The sequence below is a fragment of the Vombatus ursinus genome, unplaced genomic scaffold, assembly GCF_900497805.2.
Source record: "Vombatus ursinus unplaced genomic scaffold, bare-nosed wombat genome assembly UNPS02014779.1, whole genome shotgun sequence".
In the NCBI taxonomy this organism is placed as follows: Eukaryota; Metazoa; Chordata; class Mammalia; order Diprotodontia; family Vombatidae; genus Vombatus; species Vombatus ursinus.
Genome location: NW_020954557.1, coordinates 65,895,985 through 65,912,526, shown reverse-complemented (window position 1 = coordinate 65,912,526; position 16,542 = coordinate 65,895,985). Strand labels below are relative to the sequence as shown.

The 16,542-nt window shown below is 34.9% G+C and overlaps 1 protein-coding gene across 1 annotated transcript in view; it reads left to right on the top strand.

The window, feature by feature from the left end:
- The window catches only part of LOC114045905 (polypeptide N-acetylgalactosaminyltransferase 13), an 816,024-nt gene that overhangs the window by 103,179 nt on the left and 696,303 nt on the right, over nt 1–16,542 (top strand). The window contains exon 2 of the mRNA XM_027866100.1: nt 947–1,192. Within this exon, the coding sequence (XP_027721901.1) occupies nt 1,051–1,192 (142 nt within the window). The 5' untranslated portion in view covers nt 947–1,050. The remainder of the gene's footprint in view (nt 1–946; nt 1,193–16,542) is intronic.

Here is a 16,542-nt window from a genome sequence, read left to right as displayed (position 1 = left end):
TGAGCCTTTTGCAAAGTTTTCTGAAATGCGCACTAGACTAAGTAGGTTGTGACAGTTTTGTGTTGCTGCATGATAAGTCACCTACCATTTCTTCAGAGATTGGGTTTTAAAGATGTTATGCCTCATGAAATCAAAACTTAATTTTTCCATTCTGAGACAAAGATCTGTGAAATATTCCTAGTGTCTTTATATTTAACTCTATTTGATATATCTTTCAACAAATGAATTACATATCTACCTTGCACAAAGAAATTTGCAAAACAATTGTAAAGAGTCTTTTAGATACAATAAGTGCTATGATTGAGTTTTAATTTTTTGAGTCATTTACTGTACAACCAGTGAGTGTTTATTCATGTCATTTTTTGAACTACTGTAAGTCATTCTGAATGTCTGTGCATTTAGACACACAAACACTCCTCACAGGTTAAAAAAAAACAACCTAAGTGTTAAAAAAATAAAAAAAAAACTTAAGATTAGAAAAAATGTATTATGTTTATCTCAGCAAATAGGAGTGTATGTCAGAAAAGGAGCAGAAGGTAATTTGGATTACTTTGCATGATTATGTTGTGCCTCCATCAAAAAGCCAGAATTTAAAAAAAAAAATCTAACATTGTGTCAGCTACTACTATGGATATTTTATTTACAGTTCATTGTAGTTTTTTAATCACATTTAAAAGATCAAAAAATAGAGATAATTGAAGTGAATTAGCTAGATTCACAGATGTACAGAGATAAATTTAGAATCAGATGATGTTAGAAATTCAGACTTCTAGGATACTTGTAAATCTCATTTAATTGGATTCGTGATTTAATATTTAAAAGTTAAAAATCTGAATACCTCTTTGTAATGTAGTGTTTGGGGACCTTGAATATGTGACTATTTTGCAACTTCAAAAACACAAAAAAACAGAGTCCACAGTAAATCAAATTTCTCTTTTCATTACAGTGGGATGCCCCTGCTTTCATGCTGGATCTTTATCTCTGTGGCTTGGATTCAACACAGTAGCAGCTGCCCTTATTTTGTGTGTTAACTAGAAATCAAGGAGAGCCATGAGGAGATTTGTTTACTGCAAAGTGGCTTTAGCCACTTCCCTAATGTGGGTTCTTGTCGATGTCTTTTTACTCCAGTACTTTAGTGAATGTAACAAATGTGATGACAAGAAAGAGAGGTACCTGCTGCCTGCATTAAGGGGTAAGTGTTCTAAATATGAAGATTCTTTTTTTTTAATTAAAAGGTAGCAAAATATGATGAAATATCCAGCTTCCTAAAATGGTGCCAACTTAGGAAGAAACAGCATTACAAGAAAAATTCAGTAATTCAAGTTAAGTCATTTCTTACCTTATTGTCACAAACTGACAAAATGCACCTTTTCAGCACCCACCTTTTTAGGTCTCATTTTTCTTATATGTAACATGAAGCAATAAGATGAGATAATGCGTAAAATCTCTTGGAGATCTAAATTATTTTTAATTTAAAGTTAAGTATGAATTTCTGAAATGCTTTATGTATATAAATATTTGAAAGATAAATAATTTATAATACTTTCAAGAATATAAAGTAACAACCAAACATTTTAGTAGAATAATAAAATGATTTCACCAAAGGACCTGCTTTAATGACTAAGGATAATATATAAACAACATATTAGATATATATAGAAATAGAAGATTCTATAACTAGAAATAAAGACATGAGGAGATTCATTTACATGAAAGATTCTAACCTTTCCTCTGATGGAGGTGTTTTTATTAATGTTTATATTTTAATACCTGTAACAATGTTTGTGAAATATACTTAAAAAACGGGTTTTCCAAAAGTACTTAATGATGCCTAACATTCTACCCAAATAATTTAAATATACTACCTGAAACCATCTGTACATTTTTAATTTCCTTTGAAAACCCTCTACTTCATAGATACCATTGGATTTACTTTTAAAGTTTTGTCCAAAAGGGAAGTAATTGCAAATATCAAATAAATAGCATTATTTGAAAAAAATCCTATAAATTATTTACTCTTTTGATAAATTGTTTTAATTTCTAAGATTGCTTACTAATGAAAATGTAGTTCAAAATAGAATTGGGTTTATATACTTTGCATGTGTGGAGATTACCAACATTGTGTAGGACATTAGCTTCCTTAGATGCTTCAATGGTTCATTGATTCATTGTGCATGTGTGTATGTGTGTATATACACACTTATGCATATGTACACACATATACAACATATACATACATGAACACAGGCACAAAATTTGTATGTATATGTGCATGTACATATCTCAGAATTTTGTTGTTGGAAGAAGTCTGATTATCAATCTAGTCCAATCCATACCTTTAAAGGAACCCCTAAGAAATGATTTTACAGATTCTGCTTAAAAATGTCCAATGTATTTCCTTCCTAGGTGTTCTGATCCACTTTTGCAATTCTCTAATTGTAAGGCCATCATCAAGACTGAATTTACTTCTTTTTTTTAATTTAGTTTACCTGGTACTGCTCTCTGAGGTCAAACAGAGAAAGTATAGTTACTTTCCTATATTGCATCCCTCCACATGCTATATACATTAATACAGCTATCTTGAGCCTTTAAGTCATCTCTGTGATGCCCATCACTGGTTCCTTCAATTCATCCTCATATAGCATAGACTCATGCACTCCACAATCCTTCCTCATTGAGAGATTGATCAACTTATTAGCATCTTTTAGAAACTGTAATGCCCAGAACAGAATATAATACTCAACATGTGGCCTGATTATGACAGAGTATTCAAAGGTTATCATCAGTTTAGTCTTAGAAACCCTGTCTCTATTAATATAATCCAATATTGCAGTGGTTTTTGGATCCTCACTCATCAAAAAGTGATTTCTTCATTTTTTTGTTATTTACATATTTGAAAATCATGCCATCTGTGCCTTTTTCAAAGTCCCTGATAAAATATTAAATCACACAAGGCCAAATACAAGATCTGTAGCACTCAACCTAAGATTTCCTGAGTTGGCATAATACACTTTAACACAATACATTTTAAATCTGGCCTTTCAGCCACTTCTGAATCCATTTAAATGTATCATTATCTAGCCAACATCTCTCCATATCTTACACAAGAATGTTTTACAGTACATTACCAAATGCTTTGCAGAAATCTAGGTAAATTAATCCACAACACTATCCTGATCTATCAATTTAGTAATCCTATGGCAGTGGGAAAGGAGCTGCGCTCATCACTGCTGTGGCCTGCCTGATCTGAGGTGCTGGAGAGCAATAGAGGAAAAACTGAGCCCAAGGAAGACATGTCAGGGGCTTTCTTGGCCGCCTCATTTTTCCTTTTTTTTTATGGAGAAAAAATCCTTTGGTAAATTTTAAGTGAAGTTGCACCATGTTGAATCTCCATCACCTTGTGTCACAGATTCCCTTGCATTTTTTTCTTTTCTTTTCTTTTGTTCTTCAAATTTGATAGGATGTCATGGTCCTGAGTTTTCCTTTTCTAGAGTTCTGTTGAGTGCCTAGAACCTGTATCTTCCCAGGCTAAACCAAATGTCATGTGGCTAAATTCACAAGTCCAGTCAGTTTCTATCTTTTCCCTCAACATCCAGTAACCCATTAGTCTTTACTAATCTCTTCATGATATAGTGATACTGAATAAGATTAATACTTAGTGCCCCTTGGGAGCTCCAAGATTCCTCTCCAGTCTGCATACAGTGCATGTCTGTAGGATCTTTTACACTTGCATGTTTGACAGTGCTGTGTCACCTTTTTAGTGAAGGCTGTTAGCCCCTACAGCTTAGATGTAGCAAAAGCTAAGGGATATTGAATCCCTACCCCAACCTCAGGCCTAAGGTGTAAGACATCCCTGAGGCCCAAGGTGCAGCAGAGCCTGGACAAAATCCTGGATATCTCCAGAAAAATGAAAAGGTGAACTGGCTTTGAATAAGAATGACTTGGAGGCCCAGCCATAGGATTGGGGGGGTGGGTGGGTGGGGAAATGGAGGGGGTGGCTGCCCCTACTGGTTCTGCATACTCAGCTGTGTGCAAGCCACAAGCCTGTTTGCTGGCTTTCTTTCTCTAGAAGTAAAAATACTGTATTTTCCAACTATGTTTATAGAGCAAGGTTTATTTGGTCTATGAAATCAGTTTGCACCTTTATCCAGATGTTGTAGGTAATTCATGAAATATATGTCGTATTTATATAGTTTCTTTTATTTACATTGTCACAAAAACTGATTGCATTGTCCATGCAAATAAACTTTTATAGTTCAAAGACAAAAAATAATTAGTAATCCTATCAAAAACAGAAATAAGTTTAGTCTGTAATGACCTGTTCTTGATGGTTCCATGCTGACTTTTAGCAATTACCAATTTTTTTTGAGTGTTCATTCACTATATTTTTATTGATCTGTAATAGAATTTTTCTAGGAATTGAAAGTATTACTTGTCTCTAGTTTGTGATGTCTTCCTCTTCTTGAAAATCAGATCTCTTCTCCAGTCCTAGAATATGTTGCCCATTCTCCAAGACCTTTCACATATAACTGAGAACAGCTTATTGGTCTCAATCATTGAAGGATGCAAGGATGTACACTTTCATACTAAATGACTTCAGTGCAAATGCAGGCCTAGAAGAGATATTGAAAAATATATTGGAAAACAAGGCTCAGGAGGAAAAAAAAATGAGAATGGCCAAAACATTGAGGAATATGTAAGCTTCATTCTATAGGTCATGAATACTTTTATTGAGAATATAAAAACTACAAGGGATTGGGCTTTGTGAGCACCAAATAACATAATAAATAATGAATTGTTATTATAAAATTAAAAATATATATTTGATTTCTGATGTAAGGATCAGTCTCAAATCAGTTGTTTGTGTCAGACAAGCATCTTATTAAAAGATCTAAATTAATAGCTAACTAGAAGAAGAAATAAAAATGAGGTGAAAAAATAAAGGGTACAATTAAACAACTCCAACCTGAATGATTTAAATAAACTGATGACATTGAAAAATGAGTAAATAACTTTTTAAAAAGTTCATCTTAGTATACTAAATTTTTGAATATTCACTTTCTGCATTACACTACAATGCTGTACATACTCACTTTCTCCTAAGGGTAGAACCAATATGAACAAGAAAACTCAATAATTGTCATTCTTGAACAGCTTGCAGAATTGAAAAGTTACTTAAAAAGAAGAAATGATGGAGCCAAGACTAATTTAGCTGGTATATAAACATTTTTATGCCTTTTTCCTGAGATTATTCAGAGAGGGGAACTTGATGAATCCATCAGCTTTTGATAAATGAATATGTGGATTGATTTGCTGATCTATGTGTAATGTTTTAGAATAAATCAGCCCTCCCTGCATTTTGGTTGGAATCACTTGAGTCATTCACTTGGATGAAAGTAGAAATACTTTGTGATAGAGCTCATCCGTTTGGAATGACCACTTTGTCATTTATTGAACTGAGCCATTTAGCTCAGTCACCAAAAATACCAGAATCAGACTCAGCAGAAATATGACAGGATTTCCTATAAGGGCAGGAAAACCAATGTCACTTCATTGAATTTAATCCTTAATTTTCTGTTTTAAATCTTAACTTATAACTAAATCTTTTCCATAGACTAAAATCCATTATTTAATTTTCAAGCTCAATTAATGAGTGTTTTTTACCTTGCATTTGAATTTAGTAGACTTTTTTTTGCATTAAAAAACAACTTTTTTAAAAAGGAAACAGCATTGATTGTTTGAATAAACAAAAAGTACACCTTTAAGGTTATATTTTGATTTTCTATACTTGTATCTTATTTAGCATACTTCCTCCTACTATAATATTATTGCATTGTATATTATTGTTGACATTACATGTGCACAGACAGTATAGTATGCAGGAAAGAACATTGAAATGGGAATCAAGAGACCAGGTATCTGTGGTGTTTAGTACAGTTATCTTGCACTTAGTAGGTACTTAATGTTTGTTGATTAACTGCCTTCTGCCTATCTCTTATGGGTTAGACATTTAACCTTTCTTGACCTCAGTTTCTTCAGTGGTGAAATGAGGGACATGTGTAAGATTGGTAAGGTCTTTTCATTCTCAAAAAAATAAGGTCAGAAGTTGTGTGCTGATCTATAGTGGGATAAGGCCTGTGAGTTAGGGAAGGGGGGATGAGACAAGCATTTATTAAGTGCATACTATATTCCAGGCATTGTGCTAAACTCTTTACAAATATTGTCTCATTTGCTTCTCACAACAACCCTGTTAAGTAGGTATAGCTGCACTTCCAGTCTGGACAAGAAAGAAATACAGTTGGGGCAGCTAGGTGGTGCAGTGGATAGAGCACTGGCCCTGAGATCAGGAGGACCTGAGTTCAAATCCGGCCTCAGACCAAACACTTGACACTTACTAGCTGTGTGACCCTGGGCAAGTCACTTAACCCCAATTGCCAAAAAAAAAAAAAAGAAAAAGAAAACAAAGAAATTGAGTCTTCCATAACTTGCTCTTCTCAGCTGTCAGAGATAGCTCCTTTCTGAGAATTTGCGCTTTTTTAAGGCCACCTGGAATGCAGCTGGTCCTTCAAGTAGTTATTGATACAAGTAGTCATATTGATACAGATTTATGTGTTCCCATTTTGATATTTCTGACCCATATGTTGCCTCTACACTGCGTCTTTGATCCTTTATCATTCCATCTTTGAGGGTCAATAAACAAGCAAGACATTTTCTTAGTAGATATAGGAATGAACACTGGGCTGAAACTTTTGAGGTCTAGAGCTAAATATAGACTTGCATTGGAAGATGCAAAATCAATAAAAAAAAAAAAAGGTTGTTCATAGTTCCTAACAGTGCCTTGCATATTAGGGAGATGTTCATTAAATGAGTAAAAAAAATACTGCATTTGATCTTTCGTTGTTGGGGACTATATTTGGTTTCGAATAAGTCTGACAAAGGATAAATCAAAAATAAGTTTGGGTGAATTATGGGGTTCAATGTTCAACCAGGGTTTTCTAATATTTTATTGCACCTTTTATCATGGCTTAACTCCTACAGGTTAGATAGACCAGATGCATGATGATATATGAATAATAATATAATTACTCTGAGCTGATTATAGAAGTTTCTAGTATATGCAGATGATAATTTTGTCTGTAGTCAAATAAGACATGATGCATAAAATATAGTGTACTTTATTTTCAGGACACATAGATCTCCTAGATAATATATCCCTAAGGTACAAAATGTGAATAGTTATTCCTCCATCCTTGCATATAATTTTGCAGAAGTTATTATTAGGCCTACATAAATTTGTTATGACCTTGGAAATTTGCATTGGGTCTGCTTATATTTTTCAGGTTTCTGACTCTTCCTTCAGGCAATTCTTATCTCAGTTTCTCCTTGGCTAAATAAAAAAAAAGATCATGGTATTTGCATATAATTAATACATTTATTGCTCCCAGGAAACACATATGATTTGAAAACTATATAAGAAAAAGAGGGAGAAATGATAGGTAGATAGTATACATCATTTCCTTTTCAGTCCATTAGAGGCAAGAATTTTTAAAAAATATTTTAATAAATATTATATATGAGTCTGCCCATTTCAAGTCTACCCTACTAAAATCAATCCTCCATTTAGCGATCAAAGTGATTTTTCTAGAACACAAGTCTGATCATATCCCCTCCCCCACTCAATAAATTCCAGGGCTCCCTATAATCTCCAGGATCAAATGCAAAATTCTGTTTGGCATTCAAAGGTCATTTATACCTAACCTCCTCCCACCTTTCTTATCTTCTTACATGTTACTCCCCAAATCATATTCTTCAATCCAGTGACAGTGACCTCCTGGCTGTTCCAAAAACAAGACAATAAATCTCTTGGCTCTGGGGATTTTCTCTGTCTGTTCTCCATGCCAGGAATGCTCATCCTCCTCAACTGTGACTACTTATTTATCTAATTTCCTTTAAGTCCCAACTAAACTCCCATTTTTTACACTGTCTTTCCTACCTCCTTTTAATTCTACTGCCTTCCCTCCATTAATTATTTACTATTTATTCTGTAGCTTTGTATATATTTGTTGGTATCTTGTCTCTTCCATTAGATCATGAACTTATTGAAGGCTAGGACTCTCTTTTGCCTCTTTTTATATCCTCAGTGTATAGTGCATGGCCCATAGTAGGCATGTAATAAATGTTTATTGAATTATTGATTGACTGACAAGTGATGCATTAATCTTGCCAAAAGGTCTTGATGATTTTGATTTTCTGGCCTCTAAATAAAAAAATTTTTTGCAAACTTCTGAAGTTTCTAAATGTGATATTTGATTTTTAGATACTTTAAATATTTTCATTTTATTTTGTGTGAAGTAAATTTTTTAAAAAATGTTTTTAATTTTTGAATATCATAATCTTTAGAAATTGAAAAAAGATGTTATCTATTTTATTTCATATGTATTTCAATGGATAAAATAAAATCTGGCATTGTTATACTGTATATTTTTAATATGAATGTAAGTAAAATTTTAAAGGATAAAATCAGTTTATTAATTAAAATCATTTGAATTAAATTTTAGCTAAATTGCTCTGAGAAGTCATCAAATACTTAGCCTCATCATTAATTAGTGGTGACAAAGCATCCCTGTAGGTTTGTTGAAACAGCTTAATTCTTTGAAAGAAAGAAAAAAAAAGAAAGTAAGCAAGGAATGAAGGGAAAGAGAGAGAAAGATAATAGTCACTTAAATTCTTATGTAAGTCTTGTGTCATAGATGTTTATAGAATGAAAGGCTTGAGTTATTTTATGTAATTGTCACATTTTTCTTGACTAGAGCACCCACCTGCCAACCTAGAAACATCTTCCCACATGATAGTACAGTATATTTATAGTCCCTCCTTTAGGAGTAGGAAAGGAACAGGGCATTCATTCACTTAGTGGATGTAAGCATACTGGTCTGAAACTGAAGATCTAGAGCTAAATTGAGGATGTTGGATAGAGCATTGGTGTTGGATTAAGGAAGACATGAGTTCAAATCCCTCCTCAGACCCTGGCTGTGTGACTCTGGGCAAATACTTTAACCCCTCTCAGCTTGAGTTTCCTCATCTATAAAATGGGAACAATAGCAGCCCCTCACTTATAGGGTATTGTGAAGATCAAATGAGATAACATGTATAGTGTTTGGAAAACCTCAAAGTACTATATACATGCTTGTTATTATCCTGTATTCCCATCACCACTCTACTGCAAGCAAAGTGGCTGCAAGTAGGAAAAAAATCAATCATTTAGTAACAAACAGGCCATGATAGAACCTAAAATGTTTCAGGTAGAAGGGACCTTTGAGATCCAACTACTTTGTTTTGCATATGAGAAAATTCGGGTTCAAACTATTGAAGTGATTTGCCCTCTTACTTTGCTAGTAACAGAGCTAGGAATAGAACTCAGATGTCCTTATTCTTACTGCTGTGCTATTTTCACTATGCTATGTCGAACCTCCTTGCTCTCAGTTTCCCAGTGCCCTACTTCCTAATCTCATTTATAATCCATATATAAAGATTTTTTCCCTATCTAGTGGAGTCTCAATACCTTTCAGATCACTCCCTCCTCATCCCAGTCCATCCACCCCCATTGCACACTTTTCTATTGGCATTACCTTTGTCATGTGGTAAGCTTGCCATTCTGTGAATAATCAGATTGGTTGCTCTTTCTCTACTGGAAGGGTTGTTATTATTGTTTTTTCTATAGAGACTGTAGTCTTTTAATCAGTCAATCAGTTGCTAAGTATATGTTAAATGTTCACTATGTGCCTGGCACTGTGAACACTAGGGATACTAAGAGACACAAAACAATAATTCTTGCCTCCAGGATTTCATATAGTAATAGGGGAGACAATAAACAAACAGTTATGTACGTGCATGGGATATACAGAATAAATGGGAGGTAATCTCAGAGGAGAGTCTGTAACATGGGAGAAGGGTTTGGGGTGGAGTGGGAAGGGGCAGGAGATGGGACCAGATCAAGAAAGGCCTCTTCTGAGCTAGGATTTGAGCTGAGTTTTGGAGGAAGTTAGGGAATCTAGGAGGTAGTGATTAGAAGGGAGAATATTATAAACATGGAGGACATTCAGTGAAATGTCAGGGAGTCAGAAGATGGACTATCATGTTTGACAAACTGCAAGAAGTCTACATGATCATAGAGTACAAAAAAAGACACAAAGTGTGAAAGGATGAGAAATGGAGGAAGAAGCCAGGTTGTGAGAGGATTTAAAAGATAAATAGAAAACTTCATATTTGATCTCAAAGTAATAGGGTATAACTGAAGTTTATTGAATAGAAGAGTAGCAGTATCAGATGCTACTTTTTTAGGAGGTTGTACTGGAGTGGGGAGAGACTTTGAGGTAGGAAGAACAACCAAAAGACTATTGCAATACCCAAGATGTGAGGTGATGAAAACTTGAATCAGAATGATAGCTATGTGAATGGAAAGAAAGGAATATGAATGAGAGATTTTGTAAAAGTAGAAAGGACAAGACTTGGCAAGAGAATAGATATAGATAATGAATGTGAGTGAAGACACAGAGATGATACCAAGAATTCAAGCCAGATTACTAAGAGGTTAATATAGCTCTCAAGAGTAATAGGAAAACTGTGAAGTGGGTATGATTTGGAGGGAAAGACCATGAGTTCTGTTTTGAGCTTATTGAGTTTAAGATATCTACAGAACATCAAATTCAAGATTTCCACTAAGCAATTGACGATATGAGACTGGAGGTCAAGAAGGTTAGGTAGGGCTGGGGCATCTAGGTGGCACAGTGGATAGAGCACTGGCCCTGGATTCAGGAGGACCTGAGTTCAAATCCGGCCTCAGACACATAACACTTACTAGCTGTGTGACCCTGGGCAAGTCACTTAACCCCACTGCCTAACCAAAAAAAAAAAAAAAAAGGTTAGGGCTACACAAATAAACGTGATAAAAATTTGCATCGAGATAGTAATTGAAACCATGAGATTGCCAAGTGACATATATAAAGGGAGAAGAGAAAAGGGTCTGGGGGAGAGTCATGAGGCATACCAAGATGTAGTCAATATGACTTGGAGGAAGATCCAGCAAAGCAGATTGAGGGGATGTTAGACATGTAGGAGGAAAACTAGGAGATAGAAGTATCATGAAAACCTAGAGAGGAGAGTATGTAAAGGAGGATAAAGTGATCAACAGTGAGAAAGACCACAGAGGGTCCAACATATGTGGACTGAGAAAAGGCCAATAGATTTTGTAATTAAGAAATCATTGTTAATATATCAAGAGCAGTTTTATTTGAATGATTAAGTTAGAGAAGACCACAAAGGGTTCAGTAGGTAGTGAGTGGATAGGGAGTTGAAATACCTATCATAGATAGCTTTCTAAAAGATAACTAGCTGGGATGGTTAAATTACATTATTTAACATAATAATAACAATTATGACAATAGAAAAAATAAGGATAGTGACTGAACCTGTGTAGAAAATAGCATTATCACTGTTTTCCAGCTGAGAAAATAGGGTGAAGGAACTTGCTTATGGTCATTGAGCTACTAAGTGTAGAAACAGGATATTAATGTCTGAAACACAGTGACTCTGCTGATCTTACTAGATTGTAAAGCTCTCCCAGCAGATTTTATAGCTCTAGAAAATGATCAGATGGTTGCAGTATCAGATAACTTTTTTGTGGAAATTTATCCTTTCTCTTTAGAGGTAAGTATATATAGAGAGTTTATGGTTTTGTTTTGTTCTACTTACAAAATGACAACTGTGGACTTTAGCATGGTCAGTTACTTTAATTTTACTTGTTGATAGATCATAGAAATATTTCCCCAACCCTGGTGACCTTTTTACTTCCTGTCATTAGGTTAGGGTACCTTTTCCTCAAGGAACTAATCTCTTACTGATTAAGTCATAAGATTTCCAGTGATAAATAGTAAGGCCACTAAATCAGTCCGTGATGAAATTGTGATTTTTAGAAGCTCCAAAAAATACATTCTCTGTGGCCTGTCTATAAATTTTCCACATCAACTTAGGGAGAAGGCAATCAATTTATTTTATTTCATTTCATGTTGATTCAATTCAATAAGCATTTCTTAACTATCTACCACTGCTGAGTGTTGGGAAATAAGATGAGAAAAATGAAATTTTCTGTCTTTAAGAAGTTTTTTCATTGCAATCATATGTAGACATGTAGATAAATACATATCAAATGCAAAGTAATTATAAAATTATTTTTATGGGGAGAACAGAACACCAACTGCTAGCCATGCATGAATTGTTGTGAAGGAGTTAGACCTGAGATGTTTGGAAAGGAAAGAAGTGGGTAGGTGCACTGAGAAGACTTGACAACTCTATGGATGTTGGAAGAGTGGAAAAGAATGAAAATTTAAGGATGAACCTGGCAACCAAAAGCTCATGCTACCATAGCAAAAATTCAAATATTTGCTCAAATTAAAAAGAAATGTGTTAGTGTTAAGTATGCTGAGATAATTTCAGAGTACATATATAATAAAGAAGAATACAATGATTAAGGCCATACATATTACTCCTGTCTCCTTTTATGGAAAAGACCTGAGACCTTGAGATCACTATGATTGTGGCTGAGGAGAGTGTGACAGATCACCTTGAAGAGGTGTGAGGGAAAGATCACTACCATCATTATACTTGTACAGGAGTGTCAGTTTCATTTGAAGGCCAATATAAATAACCAAAATAAATAAATGACCATGTGTTAATAGGATTATTTTTGTCATCTAGGCATAGTTTAAATTGAGCATATTATTACTCACATGCCTTAGTAGCCTGAAGAATGTTGATGTATCTCCTTAAATGATAAATTTATACCCAGGGGAAGAACTCACTTACTTTGGGAACCTGGTCTCTGGTGGAATTTTAGACTTCTTTCTGGCATGCAATTAACTATGATTAGATGAATATAAATTAACAGGATGGCAGTGCAGTCACTGATGAGAGATTTCAGTGGAAAAACCATGTCAGGTGGGCAGATGAAGGAACTGAGTGAAGTCATAAATAATGGGCAAAGTAGAAGAGGTCATGGAAGGTAGCTTGGAATAAGATATAAAAGCTATATCGGTGGTATACTTGATTCATCAGCAGCAGAATGTAGGGGTGGAGAAAAGAGATGAGAAAAGACATGCAAAGAAGAAGAGAGTGCTGAAAAGCTTTCAAGATAATGAAAATGTTCTGCTTTAATGAGGAAAGCTACAGGCAGCTAGTGGAAAAGTTTGTACAAAGGAAAGCATAATTAAAGGGACTAAAAGAAGCCTTGATAGTAAAGGCAGGGATTTAGAACCTGAGAATGGAATGGGGAATATTAGAATTGAAGGGGAAAGGTGATTTTAAAATAAACTAAGGCTTTATTTGTGAAGATAAAGACAAAGGTTTATATCACAGTGATTATGGGAGTAAAACATTGGTATAACTATTTCAGTGTAGACTACTATAGATTTTAACTATTTCCTGTTTCTGTGAAATCATTGGTGAAATGGTTTAGGGTATTTTACATTTAGATTTTATTTTATACAATTCATAGTACTCTGTGTCTATATATATACATACACACACACACACACACACATATATATTATATATATATATATATATATATATATAAAATATGAAAATCTCATGGAGTAAAGTGGAGACATCCATATGTTTCCAAACCTGAATGTTTGGAATTTAGTAAATGGTTATATGCCTGTTTTCTTTTCATCTGGATGTTTTGATGCCCTGGAGACAACCTCTAAATTTTAGTTATTCCATTTACTGGAAACTCATGGGATCACTGCAGAACAGATTGAACATTGATATGAGTATCTGCTTCTAGCCTTTCATCTAAATAAGACCAGGCTATGCTAATGGGATACACTGTGAGAATTTACTTTTATAAAGTAAAGAAATACAGGGTATAGACACATACTTACAATTAGTTTGACACCTTGTTATCTGTTCCTTACTTTCCGTGATTACATTTTGGGATTCCTGGGGGTGGGAGTGGAGAGAGGAATTGGACAGAAAACAACTACCCTATACTTCATATCCAAGAAACCTGGGTTACTAGAGAATGTTGGTGGAGCAGTAACCTTTATAACAAATTGATGCATTTGTGGAAGGAGATAAAAGAATAAAGAGATAAAAGAAGAGGAATTTGAAACCAATCCCTCCCACACCCCTAAAGAATCTGTTCAAACTAGAAGGGACCTTAAAGATCAACTAGAACCACTAAGTAATTTTACAGAAGAGAAAACACATGCCCCAGAGAGAGAAAGTGTTTTGTTTAAGGTCACAAAGAAAGACTCATTCAGCTTTTATTGGAATTGAAGTGGATTCAAATAGAGCCCAAACCTTGAAAAATCATAGACTGTTAGAACCAGAAGGAGTGATCTAGAGTTATTTTCAGAGCAGATACTAGAAGTTAATTATCCTCATTCCCAGAATTGTTGAAATGTGGCTTTTCTCTGGTGTAGGAACACTGGTCCTTTCAGAACTGAGGCCCTTAATTTTATAACACATGGCAAACAGCTGAGCCAACAGAGAGATTTCTAGACACATCCTAACTCTAAACTCAACTCTATCCCACCCTTCAAGCTTAAGTAGCTTGGGCAGTCTCATTTTTCAGGGGGAGAGGAGTCTAGAACAATGAGAGAATCAGAGGCTTGCCTCACTTCCCTGCTTTGTCCTAACTAAAGTGCCTCTTAATCTCCCTCAAGAATTCATGGGCCTTTTGAAACATTACCTTCCTGAAGTGTTCCCCTCTCCCCTCAAAGGACTTCCCTAAAGTGTCCCCATTATTTTCATGGGGCAGCTTCTTTTACCTGTAAAATTAAGAAGGGTTTTACTTGGAGGAAGCCTGGATTTGAACTTGGATCTTCTGAATCCAAATCCAGTCTTTCCTGTTTTACCATGTCATTGTATCCATATTCTTTAGAAAGATCAGTCATTGAGCTACAATTCCTACTCCAAATATGTGATCATCAACAGCTCCTGAAACTAATAGCTTCCCATCTTGGAGGAAAACACAGACATGGGCCTCTATTAAAACTCTCTGCGAAAAAATAAAATAGAAATAGCACTGGGCTGGGAACCAGAAGATCAGGTTTTAAGCCCCAGCTCCATAGTGATCCTGACAAAGTCACTTCTCTGACCTTATTTTCTTTCTCTATAAAAATGAGCACTGTGCTAAATGGCATGAAAGTTCTAGCTATGGGTAGGAGATATATTATTTTTGTTTGTTTTTTCTATTTTTGTTTCTTTTATTTATTTTGTTAAATATTTCATAATTACATGGAAAAATTAACAATCATTTTTACCTTTTTGTGTTCCAAATTTTCTCCTTCCCTCCTGGTCCTCCCTCCTGAGAAGGCAAGCACTTTGTTTTCTGTTATACATGTGAGGTCATGCAAAACATATTTCATAATACCCTTGTCTGAGCTACTTGACTAATTCTTTAAACCCAAATCAATCTGGCTTTCCATGAATGGCTAATCATAGTGCCCTTCCCTTCCCTTCTCCCCACCCCCATCCAAGCCTCTATGGCTCATTGTTTAGATTTTGATGGCTTAGAGCGAGTTTAAGTAGCAATTGTTTTCTCTTTTGGCAGAAACTCTAAGGGTCTTCCACTCCCAAAATGATAGTTCTGTGATGATAAATTGGGCCATCTTTTGTCTCATTCCTAACCTAGCCCTTAGTCACTGAATGGACATTGCCTCAAACAGAGACTGAGAAAGACCTAATTTAGAAAGGCCAAGTTCATCCATTGCATCCTGGGCCATTGCCAGTCATATTGACTTTTGTCAATTTGAGTCAGTTTGTCAATTTGGAGAGTGAGACTTATGACTTTGTGCATCTCTGCCTCACTTAAGTCCAATTTATATGAAAGTCATAACATTTGTGATGTTATTGATCCTATTCAAGAAGGAAGAATAAACAATAACAACATTAGCCATGTTGCAAAAGAAAATACAAACTAGATAAAATAATAAAAATGAAAGTTTTTTTTTAAAAAAGTATGCTTCAATCTGCTTTCACAGTTCATCAGTTCTCTCTCTGTAGGTGGATAGCATTTTTCGGCATGAGCCCTTTGGAACTGTCTTGGATCATTGTCTTGATCAGAGTAGCCAAGTCTTTCACAGTTGATCATCTTTACAATATTGCTGTTATTTGGTATGTTGTTCCCCTGGTTCTGCTCACCTCACTTTGCATGAATTCATGTGAGTCTTTCCAGGCTTTTCTGAAAACCATCCCCCTTTTCATTTCTTATAACACAATAGTATTCTGTCATAATCATATAACAGAACATGTTCAACCATTCCCCACTTGATGGGCATCCCCTCACTTTCCAATTTGTTGTCACCCCCCCCCAAAAAAAAGGAACTTAGGAGATATATTCTTCACCAAACAAGAGATAGAAGCAATTACAAAAGATAAAGTAGACATCTTGTGTTACTTGAAAATCAAAAGTTTCTGTACAGAAAGGAAAAATTAATAGATCTAGGAAAAGTAGGGAAGTGGTCAAACAGGGAAAAA